The 22,098-nt window shown below is 36.4% G+C and overlaps 1 protein-coding gene across 3 annotated transcripts in view; it reads left to right on the forward strand.

Moving 5' to 3' along the window:
- The window catches only part of RELN (reelin), a 495,439-nt gene that overhangs the window by 332,497 nt on the left and 140,844 nt on the right, over positions 1 to 22,098 (forward strand). For all 3 annotated transcript variants that reach the window (XM_004739578.3, XM_004739579.3, XM_045089693.1), the window contains exons 18-20: positions 2,721 to 2,954; positions 3,587 to 3,748; positions 8,473 to 8,709. In XM_004739578.3, the coding sequence (XP_004739635.2) occupies positions 2,721 to 2,954; positions 3,587 to 3,748; positions 8,473 to 8,709 (633 nt within the window). The remainder of the gene's footprint in view (positions 1 to 2,720; positions 2,955 to 3,586; positions 3,749 to 8,472; positions 8,710 to 22,098) is intronic.

The following is a 22,098-nucleotide window of genomic DNA, read 5'->3' on the forward strand; positions in this document are numbered from 1 at the left end:
ACACTGTACATTATCTTGAACAATCATTGCCTTTTCCTCCTACTGAGGTTTTGCAGAATATTTTCACCAGTTGGAACTTGAGTTTTCTTCCCTGTTTCTGACAATGTTTTATGTAATATTCATCGGTTTTGTTCATTAGTGGCTGTGCTAAATGTTTGGCTACTACATCCTTTTCCAGCAATATGTGACTTGTCACGTATGAGCAAGATGCCATAGAAAAGACATTTATACTCAGTACTATTTCTTTTAAACGGATCCTTGAATTTGGAGCCTTGAAACTTTGTTTCTCTTCCCCCTTTGCTCCTCTCATCACTGCTGTTATTGGCTGCCAGGATTCTGCCTCTCCTGCTGCTTAACACTTTCTTGCCTGTGTATAATCCCCAGGCCTGGGTGTCTAAACTGACCATTCTTTATCCTGATAAGCCCACCCCTGTTAGAGGTACTAGTGAGAAGGGCAAAAAGCATTAGAAACTTTCCTGCCTGGGTGTCTTCCACATAGCTCAACCCTGGGGCCTTTTCTCCTGACACACAAGCCGACCATAATACTACATTTAAGGTTGGGTAGCTGAAGGAACAGGGGATATTTCTGGACTCAGGAGAGCCTTGGGCCATTCCTGGAATCTCCCGACTGTGTTACCTTACTGTTCTGCTGCAGAACAAAGGCTGCAAGTGTATTTTAAGTGTATGAATGAAATCTTGATCAGCATTTTATCCCAATTATATAACTTTCAATTATAAGTACACTTTCAAAACCATTACATGGGAACGGACTCCGACATGAGTCATCTCTAAATCATCACGAATGTGTCCCAATCACTGGTTCTAAGAAGATATATTTAAAAGACACAGAAATGCATTCTCCCTGAAATACATGCCTTGTTGGGGGACCCTGATTCCAGTGTGTGGCCATGGAAAACCACATTCAGTTTTCAAATGTCAAAATGTGTCCTCCTTAGCTAAGTTTTTACCCTTTTTGGAAACTGCTTGGCTATTTACCTTCTAAGTCGGTGAGATAACGTGTGAAAGAAGTAAACTGTTTGAGGCTTAATTTACAAGCTCCATAAATATGGGTTTTCTTCCCCGCTCCCATCCCTAATGCCCATCAACCTCCAGACTTCATGCTGCAGTAGTTTCTGGCATTTTAGGGTCCAACTTCCATGATAATATGATAGTTACTATAGCCCTTCTCCCCATAATATCCATAATATCCAAGATACATACAATTTGGCATTTGTTCATCCACTCTGTGGACCCTCTGTGAGGCCACCATAGATCCAGTGTCAGCACTAGAACTAAAAAAAGTGGTTCAGAGAAAGGAGTGCCTGGGTGGCTCAGTGTGGTAAAGCTTCTGCCTTCAGCTCAGGTTATGACCCAGGATCCTGGGATCCAGCCCCACATCAGGCTCTCTGCTCAGCAGGGAACCTGCTTCCCCTTCTCTCTCTCTGCCTGCCTTCTGCCTACTTGTGATCTCTGTCTGTCAAATAAACAAATTAAATCTTTAAAATTTAAAAAAAAAAGGTTCAGAGTTATACCATAATATTACTTTTTTAAAAATTATTTATTTATTTATTTATTTATTTTCAGCATAACAGTATTCATTGTTTTTGCACCACACCCAGTGCTCCATGCAATCTGTGCCCTCTCTAACACCCACCACCTGGTTCCCCCAACCTCCCACCCCCTGCCCTTCAAACCCCTCAGATTGTTTTTCAGATTCCATAGTCTCTGATGGTTCACTTCCCCTTCCAATTTCCCCCAACTCCCTTCTCCTCTCTAACACCCCTTGTCCTCCATGTTATTTGTTAAGCTCCACAATTAAGTGAAACCATATGATCATTGACTCTTTCTGCTTGACTTATTTCACTCTCAGCATAATCTCTTCCAGTCCCATCCATGTTGCTACAAAAAATACTTTTTTGGTAGTAGTGCAGTAAAAAAAAAAAAAAAAAATCTAATACTAATTCCCGATGAGTAAATGCCTTAAAATATAAGAAGTTTGTGATGTTCAACTATGGACTTATCTGTGGTGAATTTTCTAATATAAATACAGTAGGAGGCAAGTTGCTGTATGGGGTTTGTTGTGTTTTGTTTTTGTTCTTCCTGAAGCACTACTAATTTGGGATTCCACTGTGAGCAGCACAGTTCTGCTAAGAGCACCTATCTGGGTCAAGGTGTTTACATTCCCTTTATAGTGTCAATCTAAGTTTGAAATAAAAATAGATTTATTTTCCAATCTTTCCCAAGTATTTCCAATAATTTCTATCACAAACATAATACATATTTTTATATTTGTTCTTAGAGGAAATTTATTCTAGATATCTCTGGAAGTATTTTATTGATGTTTCTTTTACAAATTTAATTAACATCATTGTGTATAAAGTTATATACATAATAATATAATTTTTACAAAGATTTTAAACTAGCAAGTGCACAAATGTAGATACAGATAAATCACTGGCCTTGGCTAAGGTTGAGTGCTGAATTATTGTTTTAATCAACAGCTTTTTATATCAGGGTTGTGCAAAGACTATATTTTTCTGGAATATTTGCCATCAGTCACCCTTATCAAGTCTTCAGATTCATTGTTTTCCAAAGACTAATGAGCCTCACTTACCATTTAGTCAAATCCTGGCCCCTGGACCTCCTCCTCCCTGAATTAGATTCAAGGATCTCTGGAAGGACCAACAGCTTACAATTTTATTTTATGGTATCTCTTTCAGGTGTGACCCTGGATTTTCTGGCCCAGCTTGTGAGATGGCTTCCCAGACATTCCCAATGTTTATTTCTGAAAGCTTTGGCAGTTCCAGGCTCTCCTCTTACCATAACTTTTACTCTATCCGTGGTGCTGAAGTCAGCTTTGGTTGTGGTGTCTTGGCCAGTGGGAAGGCCCTGGTTTTCAACAAAGATGGGAGGCGTCAGCTGATTACATCGTTCCTTGACAGCTCACAATCCAGGTGAGTTAAGACAGGCTGGAACACATATTGAAACCGGATGCTAATGATTGAATTTATTTTCCATTTTTTTTTCCTTTTTTGGCTGACATGTACATCTTCCAATTTTTAATGGAGAGGGAGTTCACAGTTTATACAGGGTTAATTTGCCCTAGTTTTTAATAAATTAAAAAGTCTACTGATGACTGATGAGGTTTTTAAACATAGGAACTGTTAACATCAAAACTGTGTTCTTAAGCCAAGGGTTAGTTAATTATTTATGTAGCTTTATTTATTGACAGCTTGCAGAGGATGATTAGATTGACTCTACATCTTCCCTTCCCCCAGTGCCTAATAAATAATGCAGTAAAGGAATGATTGGCATTTGAAGTGTACGTACACAAGTACATAGTGTGCAAGTATGTATAAACATACACTTGCATTTGTATGGGTATATCTGCCTATAAACATGCATTGACCTCATCTTCTATACATATTCATACATCTCACAGTGAAATTACTTACATTTTATAAAAGGGAGATGAGTGGGAGCATGCAGCTTTTGAGTAGTTTGTTTGGAATTCTTTAAAAGCCAAAATGAGCATTATGATTAAAAATGTTTCTGCACACACTAATTACAGACAATTCATGTCTAGGTTTCTCCAGTTCACACTGAGGTTGGGGAGCAAGTCCGTTCTGAGCACATGCAGAGCCCCTGACCAGCCTGGTGAAGGAGTTTTATTGCATTATTCGTATGATAATGGGATAACTTGGAAACTCTTGGAGCACTATTCCTATCTCAACTATCATGAGCCCAGGTACGTTGGAAAGCTTTTGGAAAAATGGTTAGAGTGATTATCTCCTCTCTGGGGAAATCATCATTCAACTGGTGTAATATTCAAGATATTTTCCCACTGAGGGATGATGAGGATGAAGATTGATGCGTATTGCAATAAAAAGCTAGCAAGTCACATTCTTCTATTTTATTTGTCCTACTGATTTCTGATAAGTTGAAGAAATTTATTCTAGTATCTTGAAATGTATATCTAAGGGAAATATTTTGATGTCCAGGAAAGAGAAAAACACTTAACACTATAATCCTTTTCAACCCTACTGCAGCCTATTGGGTGTGATTTTTATATAGTACTAAATTATAAATGCTGTTAACAAGTATTTGTTATCAATATATTATAATATGTTATAATAAATTTCATGAGACAGTAATTCATAAAACCTGATAGCCAGTATATATTTAAAATTTGCATGTAATATGAATATGTAATTATCATAGGTAAGTTTTTCTAGCCGGTATCGAGTTCCTGGCAAAAATGGAATGTGAGGATTTACTTAAGGTCCTTTCTTCAGGCCACTTTTGGTTTTTTTTTAGCTTATCCATTTCATAATCTATAGGTGCAATTGTGAGATTTAAGTCTTATTTGAAGCAGAGCCATCCTTTGAAGTGAGCAGAGTAGTAATCCCCATTAGTGGTACAATTTCAGAAATGTCCAAAAGTTCTGTTTTCTTCTAGAACACTATTTTATTTTATTTTATATATTTTTTTCAGTGTTCCAGAATTCATTGTTTATGCACCACACCCAGTGCTCCATGCAATACATGCCCTCCATATTGGCCTGCTCACTGAAATTCTTTTTTTAAAGTTGCAGAAGAGAAGCATGAGAAAATAAAGTATCTTTAGAAGAGGTAACACTGGGGCATATTCCCAGTTAGTAAAGAACTGACACCATTTGCCTTTCCGGAAGTACATTTTGATCACGAGGGAAGGTAAAACTGAGTGAGGGCTTTGGACTCTGAGGTTTGCACTGACACCAATGCAAAAAGATAGGGGCACCGATGTTAGATTTTATATACCTAAAAATGTTGCCGACAGCAGTCCCTACATTTAGGTGTTTACAAGTAAATGACAACTTTTCTTTTCCTAGAAAATAAAGTAACATGTAACAGAGATAATAGTTAACAAATGTTATGAATTACAATTATTTACTTTATAAAATTTTAAAATCACAGCAGATGTGCTGAATATTTTCCCTATAAAGGTAAATGAAAGATGAAGCTTAATTTTCTCATTCCATAGACACATATGAATACCAAAGAAACATTTCATAGACTCTCCATAATAAATATTAAAATAAAATTAAATGAAAATCATAATAATGATGAAAGCATGAAGAAAATATTGTTGTCTAAGTTAACTTGGCCTAAAACCCAATTTTTTCTAACCAGGATGGACAGCTCCAAAATTCAATAATCAATCTTTATCATGAAATTTAATTAATCTTTGTTGATATGAAAAATAATTACACATTTAATGTGCTATTGCAAAGGTGCATTTAATCTTGCCTGCCATTTGACAGCAACATTTTTCTTCTACGCAGAATCAACCTGGCTTTTCAGCACTAGGTATGTGCATAGCTTGAAAGATTAAGATCAAGTGGAGATTTTTTTAAAAAAGAGAACATGGTGGGAGGTATCAGGAACACTTTTATTTTCTACGCATGTACCTCTGTCCACGAGACTCTTCCTCCATCTCCCTCTTTCTTACAAATATTAATAAAAGGCGACATGGCAGAAGTAGAATTTGATATATTCTAAATTCTAAATTATTTTATATGATAAATAATACAAACCATGTAAGTTCTTCATAGGAGACTTAAATATATCTTGATGCCTTTAGCCATTTGCTGTATTTTCTTCAGTATAAATTGCTGCCTGTAATTGACGTCAATCCCATATTGTCCCTTTCAGCCTTGGCTGTTAGAAAATGAAGTATGATCCATAAATTAGAGATGCTAGTTAGATAACCACTATTACTCCTCACTGATTTCAAACAATTTATTTGCCTCTGAGTCACTCAGTAAACAGGAGGACTCTATCTGCTTGCAGTTCATAAAATGTAAAGCCTGTACATTTATCTAAGCTGATCTTGTAATTCAGACTGACTAGAATGTCAAGAACTAACTGGTATTTCTAATGTAAAACTTGGTATCACTGCCAAAACTAAAATTATTCTAGATTTTTCTTAATTATAGGGCTTCTTCTTTTTTTTTTTTTTAGATTTTATTTATTTATTTATTTGACAGATAGAGATCACAAGTAGGCAGAGAGGCAGGCAGAGAGAGACAGGAGGAAGAAGCAGTCTTCCTGCTGAGCAGAGAGCCTGATGCAAGGCTCAGTCCCAGGACCCTGAGATCATGACCCGAGCCAAAGGCAGAGGCGTTAACCCACTGAGCCACCCAGGCGTAGGGCTTGTTTCTTATTCTAAAATTATTATAAAGCCTATTTTTATTTTAGTTTTGCTTTGATTATTGTCTGTGATGGCAAGACATGTCTGAGGTTAGTATCTTCCCCAAAAGCAAGATCGATAACAGAAAGGTGACCCAGGTTAGGAATATTCGGATCAGATGGTTCCACGGCCATCCTGACCAGCAGCTGCAGTTTGCACAGAGCCGTGAAAGCAGAGATTCCCACCCTACCTCAGATATGAAGTGAATGTCAAGATCACGGGCTCTATAGCCATCCCTCCTAGATCCAGCTCTGGGCACTGGCACGTAAAAACCGCTTAGCAATTGGGAGAACATTTGATCTTTCTGTGCCTCAGTATTCGGATTTCTCTTCGGGTTTATGAACAATATGTACTTCATTTACGCAGCAAGAATTTGATGAGTTTTTGTTGTGTCCCAGATACTGTTCTAGGTACTAAGATATAATATGAAAAACCAGAAAATGTCTCTGACTTTTGCTATAGGGCTATTATCCCAACTTCACAGACACAGAAGTTGAGTACCTTCCTTGCAGCTGCAAACTTATTAACTACTAGTTAATATGAACTACTAGCTAATAAAATTTATTAACTATTAGTTAATAAGTCAGTGAGAGTGGGGATTTTAATCTAAGAGTCTGATTACAGACCCCATAGTCTTAATGTCTCTGCCAAGGAACTTACTGGTCATTTCAATATCTGATATCACACACACACATATGTATGTGCTAAAATAAAGGAAATGAAGGAAAATAACCTTTGAAGTTGCCTGAGAAATTCAACTTTTCAGTTGTTATTTAAAAATTATATTTATTTTCATCAGAGAGAATAGTAACTGCTTCTAAAATTATTAATATGAGGGAAGATTATAATTTTCTAGTAATGTGATGGTCAAATTAAATTATTAATGTATGTTTTCATTATTCATCCAGTTTAAATATAGTTCAGTTATTTTATTTCTTTACATATTTGATATGTGTTAATATAAATAAACATACTTACTTGATTATTTAGTAAATACCTAGGAATTAAAGTGAAAATTATTAAAATATTCAACTTAACTAAACTTTACTCCTCTAATAAATTCACATTGGTAAAAAAATGAACAGACTTAAAGTATTTAAAACCATAAGTATTTAAAGGTATTTAAAAACCATAAATGTTATGGCTATGTCTTTTTAATTTAAGCAGTGTTTTAAAATTTCTATTTCTGTATTTGAATATTGACTTTCAATTATTTAAAAAGTATATTTTCTCACATTGCAAAAAACTTCTACCAGTTTTTTACTGGTAGTTTGTGTACTTAATAGTGATGAAAATCATGTTATTCTAACCCACATTTCCATATAAAAATTATTTAAAGAGAAAATAGATATTATTTTTCAGTAACTGAGTATTTAAAAATTATGTTTCCAAGATGTGATTTGACATTTTTTATGCAATAACTATGAGTAAATATAATACAAATGTGAAAATCAATCTAATTTCTAATTAAATCCCACCATAGACATTGAAGTTTATAAATAATTTGTTTCTAAGTTATCCAACTAGTCACCTGTCTTAGGGAGCTTTCCTTTGCTCACTGAGAAAAAGACTTGGTCCCTTAAGCGTGTGTTTACTGCGAACACCTCTCCTGGTGCTTAATTGTACACTGATGGAGACAAATGTTCCATTTGCCATTTGCTTCATATCTCACCTTGTGTATGGATGTGAGCAGCATGGTCCTGTGATTTATGGAGCTCTCAAGCAGATGTCGTTGCAGTGGCAATTAATGTATGGTTCCTGCTGCTGTGTACAGTAATTGCTCCTGGAAATTAGATATTATTCTTAATTTTCTTCCCCATTTGTCACATCCAGGTTTGTTGTCATAGCCACCGTGACACAGCAAGTCCCCTCATACACTGGGCTAGACTCACAGGAGTTAGGAAGTGCCACAGTTCCAACCAGCCTCAGACTGTAATATATGGACCAAGATGCCCGTGATCCTTTTTCGGACGAAGACAAATCGTGCTACTTTGACAACTAGGTTTTATTGAGTTAGCTTTTCTGAAAGCAGATGAGTGAAAGCACTCACATTTTTGGATGTGTTTAGAGGACTTTGTTTGAGTCAGACAAGAAATTGGGAATCTCAGAAGAATGTGGATAATAAAGGGAGAACTATTTTTTTTAAATGCTGTGCCACAAGGTAAAAAATACTCTGCTATGAATGTTCATGTTTTAAGATATCAACGTAATCAGAACTTTTACTTTTTTTTTTTTCTTCAGAATAATCTCTGTAGAGTTACCAGATGATGCAAGACAGTTTGGAATTCAGTTCAGATGGTGGCAACCATATCATTCTTCCCAGGGAGAAGACGTGTGGGCCATTGATGAGATTATCATGACATCTGTCCTTTTCAACAGCATTAGCCTTGACTTTACCAATCTTGTGGAGGTTACTCAATCTCTGGGATTCTACCTTGGAAATGTTCAGCCATACTGTGGCCATGACTGGACACTTTGGTAAGAATTTCATCTCTATTATTGTTATAATTTGCATTGAGGATTGGAACATAAGAATGATCTTCTAATCCACCCAGCACTTAGTCATTTGCTGACAAATACTTACTGAATACAAACCATTTCAAAAGTCATTATGTCTGCAAGTAAAGTATCTTGGGAAGGAGGACTGAAAGCAAAATACTGATAGATTTAAATAAGTATAAATTTCACCATAGTTATTAATCTCAAATTTTTATTTCCCACTGTTATATATAAAAACCCTCTTCCAAAAGTGTTAGTAACTAAAGTGACTAACACATTGTCCCATCCTGGAGGCCCACCATGACCATGGTGAAATGTGAGATCACTCTTATGACTATTTTAATAAAATTTGTCATAACTAGTTCTATTTTCATGCTATCTTGCATAAAGCCCAGGAATTTTTTCATCCCTTATTTATTGATGAGGATCTCCTTTCAAACCCATCATATCGGGCAATACTGGACCACTCACCCATACAGTTAATGTTGTTGGGGTTTCAAGGGTATGGACTATCCTAGTCAACATATTTTCCATCTTAGATTTATCATCAAATGCAAACGTAACTATACATTAAACAGTAAATAAATATAATAAATAGTAAATAAATAATTGAAGACCATGATTAGGACTTTAAGAACATCCGCAGAATGATGTTCAGTGATTAACTGGCATCAGGAGGTGGATACGTTGGGTAGGAAGAAGGAGGAGGCTATGTCCAGGGAATTCAGTTGATGGATGTGATAAATTCCACTGATGAGAACGTAGCAGTAAAAAGAAATTCCAGCCACATGAAGATCTGAAAGAAGACCATTCTAACCGCAGGAAAATTTGCAGTATATAACTCCATGGCATATTCTAGGACCAGGAAGCCCAGGAAGGGAGGGAGTGGATATCAGGAACAGAAGCCAAGAGTTGTGTAGAGGCCAGACCACATAGGACTTCTAGGCCCGGTGACTCTAGATTAAACCTCAGGTCTGCATCATTCCAAAATGCACAGCCTTCAGCAGTGTACATACTGTCCCTCTCTGAGTTCCTCTAGGGCTTTAAACGTGATTGAGGAATAATTTTCTCAGAGAGTTTTACTTTCTATGGAGTCATGGTCAGACCAATTTAATTTCTGCCGACAAATCTCACCGAAAGCTATTCACTGCAGTGGTCTCCAGAGAACATACCATAAATGACCCATCAGTGGCCTTATCATAATTAGAGGCAAATTTTACACACCATTGCACAGAAAATTACCTTTGATGGGAATGATGCATGGACATCACATCGCACACACAGCAGGCTAACAGTCTAGCGTCAAAATGACAGCTAATGGAATGGAAGTATGGCCGGTCACTTTTGCTGCAAGCACTGTTGAACTAGATAGAATGAAATTTCTATATGGGAGAGTGTAAAAGGCTATATTGTGTGATTTTTATTTGATAGCCTCAGATGCTTGTTTTTATGGACATTCGTTCTTGGTCCTCGAGCCTTCAAAGACAAAGGGGTGAGCTGAAGTAAGAAGATGCAAAGATGTAAACCAAAATGAGATTTGTTAGATTTATATGCTTCTGAAAATTTAAATTGACCTGAATTAACAGTAACACAAATCAGTCATATATCATAAGCCATATCCCCCAAGATTTGTATAGCAGGTTTTTCCCCCAGCACTTTTAATGCAACAAAGAGTCATATCATGAATGCAAGTCCTGTATCATGTTTATTTTCATAAATAGTTAACATCTGCTCAAATAAACTCCAAAGTTGCTGAGCATTTTAATTTAACACTCGGGTTGAATGCATGATAACAGCAGTTTAATTTGTGTGCTTTGATCAAAACCCTAAGAACAATATCCTTTCACATGAGTCTGATGAATATTCTTAACCCACCACTGCTTTAATTGGTGGAGATACATTTACTTTGTGAAAATACAATCACAGTAATTATAGAAAACCATAAGAAAATATAAATAATTGTACAATCCCCATGGGCACCTTAAGCAGCCCCGTGGGAGTTTTATTAACAACCACGTGTGAGCAATCAGATTTGACTTTCTGATCTCCTCGGAAACGAAAAGGAGTTGTCTTGGTTATGAAACAACAGAGTATACTCTGGCGGTGATAATGAGACTAGAGAAATACATTAACCACTTTAATAAGGACATGAAAAATTCTCGCTGCTCATTAAAATGAAACAACATGGAAGATCTCAAACTGTTCCCATTTTCTTAGCCAGTGAGTCAGAATAAAACCCCTTTTAATGACACTGTTTTCTCTCTGCTGCTGTTGAGGAATATATTGTTCAAGTTCAATGAGAACTCACTTCGGATATGTTTTTCAGAAATACTTGTTACAGTACTGAAATTCAAGTGGTGGTATTACAAACTATTTATCCTAACTACCTAGTCCAAGATGAGTTGTTTTTTTTTTTTTTTTTTTTTTACGTAAAACCTTTGAAGCATATTATCTTATTAAACATTCTTTGAACATGTTCAAGTATGTCCCCTCTGCCCTTCAATGACCTCATTCCTCTCAGGGGAAATTTTGAAATGTATACATGTTCTCTACAAATGGTTGGTGTTAAATTAATTATTGTTGGCCTTTCCCAGCTGTGAGTTCATTTGGTTCTCGTTTTCTAACTCATGACTTTCCATGTGCATGGATTGTGGCTGCTGAGTGTTCTCCAGGGAGAACTTGGACAATTGCTTTTTCATTAGAAGAATTAGAGTCAATATGCTATAAATCACTTTACAGTGTGTCATCATAGAGCACTTTTTTCCACAGAGAGATGAATTGCTGTTAATTATTTGTAGTACTTTCTTTCTTCCATGCCCAGTATCTGAATCACAACCTTTATCTGCTTTATGTTCTAAAAATAGCCTTTAAAACTTCCTTTATATATTTTAAGATCACTAAGGGAATAATTTTAGTTGAGGTTTATTAAAGATTATCTGCCTAATACTATTAATGATAACTCTAAGGGACATTGACATTCGTCTGTCTTATCTAATAGACTAGTGAGGTATACAGGTGGTAAGGACTGTGCTGTCTATATATATAAGATTTTGATTTCAAAATGTCTATAACTGTGAGGGATGGTTGTTATAGCATGTTAGAATTGACATTTGGTTTTAGTAGCAGACAAAAGGAGTTTTCCAGACAAGCAAAAGCTGAAGGAGTTCAGGGCACCTACCTGGCTCAGTCAGTAGAGCAAGTAACTCTTGATACCAGGGTCATGAGTTCAAATGCCATGTTAGGTATGGAGCCTACTTTTTAAAAAGAAAAGAAAAGGCTGAAGGAACTCAGCACTGCTAGGCAGGCCTTACAAGAAGTGTTATAGGGAACTTTGAAAGCTGAAACAGTAGGGCACTAACTAGTAACAGAAAAACATTTGAAAGTATAAACCTCCCTGGCAAATGTAGGTATATGGTTAAATTCAGAATACTTCAATGTTGTAATGATGGAAGCTAAATTATTTATAAATTTAGTGTGAAGATTAAAAGACAAAAGTAGTAAAAATAACTCTAATTACAATAATTTGTTAATGGATACACAAGATAAAAAGATATAAATTATAACATCAAAAACATAAAATGTGGGTAAAAATGTGGAGCTTTATAGTACCCATCCAAACTTGAGTTATCAGCTTCAAATAGACTGTTACAAATATAAGGTATTTTATATAAGCCTACAGTGCCAACAAAGTAAAAACCTATAGTACATATACAAAAGATAAAGAGAAAGGAATCTAAGCATACCGCTACAGAAAATTATCAAATGACAAAGGAAAAGAGCAAGCAAAACAACAAATGAATTAAAAACAGCCAAAAACCAATTAACAAACAGCAATAGTTAGTTCATACCTATCAATAGTCACCTTAAATGTAAATGGACAAATGCTCCAATCAAATGGCATCGAGTGGCTGAATGAATAAAAAGAAATAAGACCCAAATACATGCTGCCTATGAGAGACTCAGCTTTGCTTTAAGACCACATAGAGGCTGAAAGTGAAAGGATGGAAAAAATATTCCAGACAGTTGGAAGCCAGAAGAAAGCAGCGTTAATTAAGCTTGTATCAGACAAAATACACTTTAGGGAAAAAGCATAATAAGAGTCAAGAAGGTCACTATATAATGGTAAAGGAGTCAATCCAACAAATGGATACAACACTATGCCCAACATAGGAGGACCCAAATATATAAAGCAAAAAGTAACAGATCTAAAGGAAGAAATAGACAACAATGCAATAATAATAGACTTCAGTAATCCACTTTCGATAATGGATAGAGCATCCAGACAGAATATCAGTAAGAAAACATTGAACTTAAAGGTCACATTAGACTAGAAGGACTTAACAGATATTTACAGGACATTCTATCCCATGCAAAGAATACATATTCTTATCGAGCACACATGAAATGTTCTTCAGAATAGATAATATGCTAAGACACAAAACAGGTCTTTAAATTTTTAAGATGACGGGGCGCCCAGGTGGCTCAGTTGGTTAAGCAGCTGCCTTTGGCTCGGGTCATGATTCCAGGGTCCTGGGATCGAGCCCCGCATGAGGCTCTCAGCAGAGAGCCTGCTTCTCTCTCTCCCCATCTCCTTGCCACTCTGCTTACTTGTGCTCTCTCTCTAGCTGTCAAATAAACAAATAAAATATTTAAAAAAAAAATTTTAAGATGACTGAAATCTTATCAAGCAACTTTTTAAAAACTATCAGAATGGTATGACATTAGAAATCAACTACAAGGAGAAAATTTTAAATTTCATAAATGTGGAGATTAGACAATCAATGCATGGAGAAAATCAAAGGAAAAATCAAAAAAATAATTTGAGACAAATGAAAATGGAAGTAGAGCACACCAAAATGTATGGGATGCAGTAAAAAGAAGTTTCAAACAACAAATGCCTACATTAAGAAACAAGAGGAGCGCCTGGGTGGCTCAGTGGGTTAAGCCTCTGCCTTCGGCTCAGGTCATGATCTCAGGGTCCTGGGATCGAGCCCCGCATCAGGCTCTCTGCTCAGCAGGGAGCCTGCTTCCCCCTACCCTTACCTGCCTCTCTGCCTACCTGTGATCTCTGTCAAATAAATAAATAAAATACTTAAAAAAAAAAAAAAAAAACAGGGGCGCCTGGGTGGCTCAGTGGGTTGGGCCGCTGCCTTCGGCTCGGGTCATGATCTCAGAGTTCTGGGATCGAGTCCTGCATCGGGCTCTCTGCTCAGCAGGGGGCCTGCTTCCCTTCCTCTCTATCTGCCTGCCTCTGTCTACTTGTGTTCTCTGTCTGTCAAATAAATGAATAAAATCTTTTAAAAAAAAAAACAGTTGTGTTAGTTAAAAAAAAAAATAAGATCTCAAATAAACAACCTAACTTATACTTCAAAGAAGTAGATAAAAAAGAAAAACTAAGCCCAAAGTTAGCAGAATGAAGGAAATAACAATCAGAGCAGAAATAAATGAAATAGATATTAAAAAGTAGAAAGGTCTATTAATGAAAGAGTGAGGGTTTTTTTTTTTTTTAAGATTTTATTTATTTGCGAGCATGACCGAGGGGAGAGGGAAGAGGGATAAGCAGACTCCCTGCTGAGCAGGGAGCCCAATGCAGGGTCCTGGGGTCATGACCTGAGCCAAAGGCAGACCTTTAACTGACTGAGATTAACTGACTTGAGCCACCGAGGTACCTCATAAGAGTGGATTTTTGGAATAAAAAAGATAGGCAAAAACCCAAAAGACTCCACTCCAAAACTGCTAGAACTTATACAGGAATTCAGTAAAGTGTCAGGATATAAAATCAATGCACAGAAATCAGTTGCATTTCTCTACACCAACAGCAAGACAGAAGAAAGAGAAATTAAGGAGTCAATCCCATTTACAATTGCATCCAAAACCATAAGATACCTAGGAATAAACCTAACCAAAGAGACACAGAATCTATACTCAGAAAACTATAAAGTACTCATGAAAGAAATTGAGGAAGACACAAAGAAATGGAAAAATGTTCCATGCTCCTTGATTGGAAGAATAAATATTATGAAAATGTCTATGCTACCTAAAGCAATCTACACATTTAATGCAATTCCTATCAAAGTACCATCCATCTTTTTCAAAGAAATGGAACAAATAATGCTAAAATTTATATGGAACCAGAAAAGACCTCGAATAGCCAAAGGGATATTGAAAAAGAAAGCCAACGTTGGTGGCATCACAATTCCGGACTTCAAGCTCTATTACAAAGCTGTCATCATCAAGACAGCATGGTACTGGCACAAAAACAGACACATAGATCAATGGAACAGAATAGAGAGCCCAGAAATAGACCCTCAAATCTATGGTCAACTAATCTTCGACAAAGCAGGAAAGAATGTCCAATGGAAAAAAGACAGCCTTTTCAATAAATGGTGCTGGGAAAATTGGACAGCCACATGCAGAAAAATGAAATTGAACCATTTCCTTACACCACACACAAAAATAGACTCAAAATGGATGAAGGACCTCAATGTACGAAAGGAATCCATCAAAATCCTTGAGGAGAACACGGGCAGCAACCTCTTCGACCTCTGCCGCAGCAACATCTTCCTAGGAACAACGCGAAAGGCAAGGGAAGCAAGGGAAAAAATGAACTACTGGGATATCATCAAGATCAAAAGCTTTTGCACAGCAAAGGAAACAGTTAACAAAATCAAAAGACAACTGACAGAATGGGAGAAGATATTTGCAAACGACATATCAGATAAAGGACTAGTGTCCAGAATCTATAAAGAACTTAGCAAACTCAACACCCAAAGAACAAATAATCCAATCAAGAAATGGGCAGAGGACATGAACAGACATTTCTGCAAAGAAGACATCCAGATGGCGAACAGACACATGAAAAAGTGCTCCATATCACTCGGCATCAGGGAAATACAAATCAAAACCACAATGAGATATCACCTCACACCAGTCAGAATGGCTAAAATCAACAAGTCAGGAAATGACAGATGCTGGCGAGGATGCGGAGAAAGGGGAACCCTCCTACACTGTTGGTGGGAATGCAAGCTGGTGCAGCCACTCTGGAAAACAGCATGGAGGTTCCTCAAAATGTTGAAAATAGAACTGCCCTATGACCCAGCTATTGCACTATTGGGTATTTACCCTAAAGATACAAATGTAGTGATCCAAAGGGGCACATGCACCCGAATGTTTATAGCAGCAATGTCCACAATAGCCGAACTATGGAAAGAACCTAGATGTCCATCAACAGATGAATGGATCAAGAAGATGTGGTATATATACACAATGGAATACTATGCAACCATCAAAAGAAATGAAATCTTGCCATTTGCAACAACATGGATGGAACTAGAGCGTATCATGCTTAGCGAAATAAGTCAAGCAGAGAAAGACAACTATCATATGATCTCCCTGATATGAGGAAGTGGTGATGCAACATGGAGGCTTAAGTGGGTAGAAGAAGAATAAATGAAACAAGATGGGATTGGGAGGGAGACAAACCATAAGTGACTCTTAATCTCACAAAACAAACTGAGGGTTGCCGGGGGGAGGGGGTTTGGGAGAAGGGGGTGGGATTATGGACATTGGGGAGGGTATGTGATTTGGTGAGTGCTGTGAAGTGTGTAAACTTGGTGATTCACAGACCTGTACCCCTGGGGATAAAAATATATGTTTATAAAAAATAAAAAATTAAAAAAAAAAAAGATAGGCAAATCTTTAGCTAGGTTCACAAATATAAATAAATAATAATACATAAATAAGACTCAAAATCAGAAATGAAAGAGAAGTTAGACCTGATACCACAGAAATACAATGGATTGTAAGAGAACTGTGAACAATTATATACCAATAAATTAGACAACCCAGAAGAAATGGGTAAATTCCTAGAAACATACAGCCTACCAAAACTAAATCCTCAACATAATATTAGCAAACTGAATTCAACAATACATTAAAAGGATCAAACATCATGATTATGTGAGACTTATTCCAAGGATGTAAGATTGATTCCACATGTGCAAATCAATCAGTGTGATAAACCACAAACAAAATTAAGGATGAAATCATGACCTTCTCAATAGATACAAAAAAAGCATTTGGCAAAATTCAGCAGGCTTTATGATAAAAACTCTCAACAAATTTGGTATATGTGGAGTATACCACAACATAATAAAGGTCACATTTGTAAAGCCCACAGTTGATATCATACTTAATGGTGAGAGCTGAAACTTTTCCTCTAATATCAGTAACCAGACAAGGATGCCCACCCCACCTTCATGAACCATAGTACTAGAAGTCCTAGTGGGAGCAATTAAGCATTAAAAAGAAATAAAAGTCTCTAAATCAGAAAGGAAGAAGTGAAATTGTCTCTATTTACAGGTGACATGGTATATATAAAAAACTTTAAAGCCTTCACCAATAAACTGTAAGAACTGGTAATCAAATTCAGTAACAATGCAGGATATAAAATCAATATAGAAAAAAATCAAATATTTATACATTAAAAATGAACTATCAGAAAAAGAAGTTAAGAAAACAGTCCCATTGACAATTATATCAAAAGAACAAAATACCTAGGAACAAATTTAACTAAGGAGGTAAAAGACCCTATACATTGAAATCAATAAGACAGTGATGAAAAAAATTGTAGAAGACACAAAAGGGGGACCTGGCTGACTCAGTCGATTAAGCACTAACCTTCAGCTCAGGTCATGATATCAAGGGCCCTTGGATCAAGCCCCACATGGGGCTCCCTGCTCAGTGGGGAGCCTGTTTCTCCCTCTCCTCTCTGCTTGTGCTCTCTCTCTCACTATCTGTCTCTGTCTCTCAAATAAATAAATAAAATCTTTTAAAAGACACAAATACAAAGATATTCTATGTTCATGGATTGAAATAATTAATATTTAAATGCTCATTTAGTTGCTACTCAAAGCAATCTACAGACTTAATGCAATCCCAGTTGAAATTCCAAAAGCATTTTGAATTTCACAGAACAAACAATCCTAAAATTTTTATGGAACCACAAAAGACCCAAAAAGCAATCTGAGCAGGAGAAGCAATCTGAGCAATCTCAGTCATGAGAAGGAAGAACAAAACCATAAGCATTACACTTCCTGGTTTCAAACTACCTCACAAAGGTATAGTAATCAAAACAGTATGGTATTAGCATGAAAACAGAGACATAGATCTACAAAGAACAGAATTGAGAATTTAGAAATAAATGTCAAGAATGTCAATTCATTTTTGACAAAAGAGCCAATATTGTACAATGAGGAAAGGACAGTTTCTTCAGTAAATGGTATTTGGAAACTGGACAGCCACGTGCAAAAGAATGAAACTGGGCCACTATCTTATGCCATTCAGAAAGGTTTACTCAAAATATGAATCAAAACTCAAACATAAAACCTGAAACCATAAAGCTCCTAGAAGAAAACATAGATGGTAAGCATCTTGACCTACAGTGATTTTGGGTGGGATATAATACCAATCAAAGGCAACAAAAGCAAAAATCAACAGGTCAGACCACATTAAACTAAAAATTTTCTTGATAGCAAAGAAAACCATTAAGAAAATGGAAAGAATCTATGAAATGCAGGGAAATAATTGTAAATCACATATCCAATAGGGAGTTAATATCCAAAATGAATAAAATACACGTAGCACCCAATGGCAAAAACAAACAAAAAATCTGATCAAAAATAGGCAGAAGATGTAAGTAGATCTTTTCCAAGGAATACATGGAAATGGTCAATGGATATGAAAAGGTGCACAGAATTACTAATCATCAGAGAAATGCTAATGAAAACTACGATGAGATAGTACTTCACACCTGTTTGAATAGCTGTTATCAAAAAGACAAAAAATAACAAGTATTGGTGAGGATGTGGAGAAAAGGGAACCCTCATGCACTGTTGGTGGAAATATAAATTGGCACAGCCACATTGAAAAACAATATGGATATTCTTCAAAAAATTAAAAATAGAACTACCATATGATTCAGTAATTCCACTCCTGAGAATATATATGAAGGAAATGAAGTCATTATCTTGAAAAGATGTATGTTCATATTCTCATGTTCATGGCAGCATTATTTACAGTAGCCAAGACATGGAAACAACTTAAGTGTCCATCCATGGATGAGTGGATAAAGAAAATGTGATATATATGTACAATAGTATGTTTTCAACCATAAAAAGGAAGAAAATCCTACCATTCACAATAACGTGGGTTGACGCTGAAAAAAAAACAAACTCATAGATATAGAGAACAGATTGATAGTTGCTAGAGGTAGGGGGTAGGGAGTGGATGTAATGGGTGAAGGTGATCAAAAGGCACAAACTTTCAGTTATAAGATAAATAAGTTATGGGAGTATAATGTACTGCATGAAGACCGTGGTTAGACTGCACAGGCATACCTCAGACATTGCAAATTCAGCTCCAGACCACCCCAATACAGCAAATACAGGGAAAATGCGAGTCACACGAATTTTTTGGTTTCCAAGTGCCTGTAAAAGTTAGATTTACACTATGCTGTAGTATATTAAGTGCACAATAGCATTGTGTCTAGAAAACAATGTACTTACCTTAATTAAAAAGTATTTTATTGCTAAAAAAATTTTATTGCTAAAATATGCTAAGCAGCATCTGAGCTTTCATTCAATCATTATTACTGATCACAGATTACTACAACAAACATATTAATAATAATTAAGTTTTAAATATTGCAAGAGTTACCAAAATGTAACATAGAGACACCAAATGAGCAAATGCCAATAGAACTTCCCTTGACACAGGGTTACCACAAACCTTCAGTCTGTAAAACAAACAAACAACCACATGTCTGTGAAGTACAGTAAAGCAAAACACAATAAAACAAGGTATGCTTATGTTGTGTGTTTGAAAGTTGCTAAGAGAGTAGATCTTAAAAGTTGTCATCACAAGAAAAAAATATTTGTAGCTAGGTGAAGTGACTGGATGTTGACTCAACTTACTGTAATCATGTCACTATGTATACATATATCAAGTCATTATGTTGTGTACCTAAAACTAATACCATAGTATATGTCAGTTATATCTTAATAAAACTGGAAAATATTAAAATTTTTAAAAATGGAAAAATAAGAAAAGCTATAGCTTTTCTTTATCTTTAGTGGTGCTAATTTAGAAATAGAAAAGCAAATTTAATTAAAAGACTTAGAGATCAATGAGACGTAGAAATGTTGAAAGGCTTCCTAGGTACTTTGACGGGTGTTAAAATAGAATTTAGTCATTCCTTGTTATGTGTAATTTTGTTGTTTATACAGTAGCACTTGTCATGTTAAGGTTGGTTTTTAGAAGGAAATTTCCTAAGGTTTGTCATGAAAGTGCAGAGAAATAGAAGAGCAACATGCAAAATTGAAATGAGCTGTAAATGACAACAGGCTCGAGAAAATGGGGTAACATTATGTGGTATTTAGTATTGTAATGGGGGGATCTGGGAAGCCTCGTTTTTCACACCAGCCACAGGGGATGTAGGAAAATAGAGATGTAAAAGGGGGAGAAGAGCCAAAGTGTGGGTGTCCCATGTACTGAAATCCTCACATTGAAAAAGCTAATTTTTTTATGTGTCTTATTAGCGTTCAGTTTAAAAAGATTTCCACCTGCAGTATGCCAAGACATAGGAGTTCTTACCTTCTAGGGATTGGTCTTGGTTTAGAACTTGTGGGGCCTTGGTATTTTTGTTGTGGTGGTAGTTGTTAAGCAGTGTAAGAATTCACAATCTTGGGGCACCTGGGTGGCTCAGCAGGTTAAGCATCCCACCTTCCGCTCAGGTCATGATCCCAGGATCCTGGGATCGAGACCCTCTCCGGCTCTCTGCCCAGTGGGGAGTTTACTTCTCCCTCTGCCCCTTCCCCCACTCTTGCATGTGCACACACACACTCACTCTCTTTTTCTCTCTGTGTCCAATAAATAAGTAAAATCTTTAAAAAGAAAAGAATTCATGGTCTTGGTCGAGGGCTGGTAATAATGTGTCACTTCCTTGTCCCTCACAAAAAATGGTTCTTGGTGAGGTTCAGAGCAGTCAAGGTTCTGAAGTTGCAAATCCTCAGTTTTAGCAATGCCACCAGCTGCTTCTATCAGAAGGCATAGTCAAGTCCTTTCATTAGGATTCTTCTTCCAGTGAACATCTACCCATCTCTCATGTAGAAATTTTGTCAGTTTAAATAGTTTATTAGTAAGCCTACAGTATTCTTGGAGTTATTTTTTGCAGGGACTCTTAAAAAAGAGCAGTAAATCAATTTAAATTGTGCTGCTCAAGGAAGCCAGTTGGGGTGAGGTGGCTCCCAAGGGCCACTTCAACTGCCATTTCCTGGTGAGTGATCGTTCTAGGAAGCTTAGTGGATAGATGAGGTAAATATATTGAGTGACAAACTGAAAAGTCACTTACTGTTGTTTTCAACAACTATTTAAAGTACCCAAGCGTATCAGTGCCTCTCTAGAATTGGTAATATAATTGAGTATTCCCCTAAATAGGCTTACAAATGACTTCCTAAAAGAGAGTCTATTTATTAGGCTTTTTCAACATGAGGATTTTGTTATGTGAGATTTTTCATTCATTGATAGACTAATTTATACATTTGACTATTTATTGATTGCACTTTGGCACTATTTGTACTGGAGGTGTCGAGGTCGGTATTAGAGATGAAGATAGAAAAGTCTGTTGTTTGCAGAGCTTCTAAAGGGGAATAACTCCAGCAGCCATTAAACAAAAGTGGCTTAGCACTATGAGGATAAATGAATGGAGTGTTAGGTAGCATAAGTGGAGAGTGAAATGATTTTAGGTAAGATAGTCAGGAAAACATAAGAACAGAGATCAGAATAATGAGAGACAATGATATATAAAAGTGTAGAAGGAAAGCCTCATAGGTAGAGAGACTAGCAAGAGCAAAGGCCCTGAGGCAGATAAGAAATTAGATTATATTAGGACCTTGTATTTATTTATTTTTAGAGAAGTGGGGAGGTGTAGAGGGAGAAGGAGAAGGAAAGAGAATCTTAAGCAGGCTCCACACTCAGAGCAGACCCTGACGTGGGGCTCGATCTTATACCCCGAGATGATGCCCTGTGCCAAAATCAAGAGTCAGATGCTTAACCGACTGAGCCACGCAAGTGCTCCTAGGAGCTTATAGAGCAACATAAAGATTTTAGAATTTATTCTAAGTTTTATGGGAATCCAGTAAGTAGCTTTTAGCGGAGGAGTGATGTGATCATACTTATATTTTAAAAATAATTATGGCTGCTTTTTGATAGATGGTAGAGGGTAATAGGAGAAGCAGTAGAAGGAGCTCAGCTCGGAGGCTAATGGTGTCATTTGATGTGCTTATAATGGTGTTAGGAACAGAATGATGC

This window comes from Mustela putorius, unplaced genomic scaffold, assembly GCF_011764305.1.
Source record: "Mustela putorius furo isolate JIRA1106 unplaced genomic scaffold, ASM1176430v1.1 tig00003845_pilon_pilon_pilon, whole genome shotgun sequence".
Classification (NCBI taxonomy): Eukaryota; Metazoa; Chordata; class Mammalia; order Carnivora; family Mustelidae; genus Mustela; species Mustela putorius.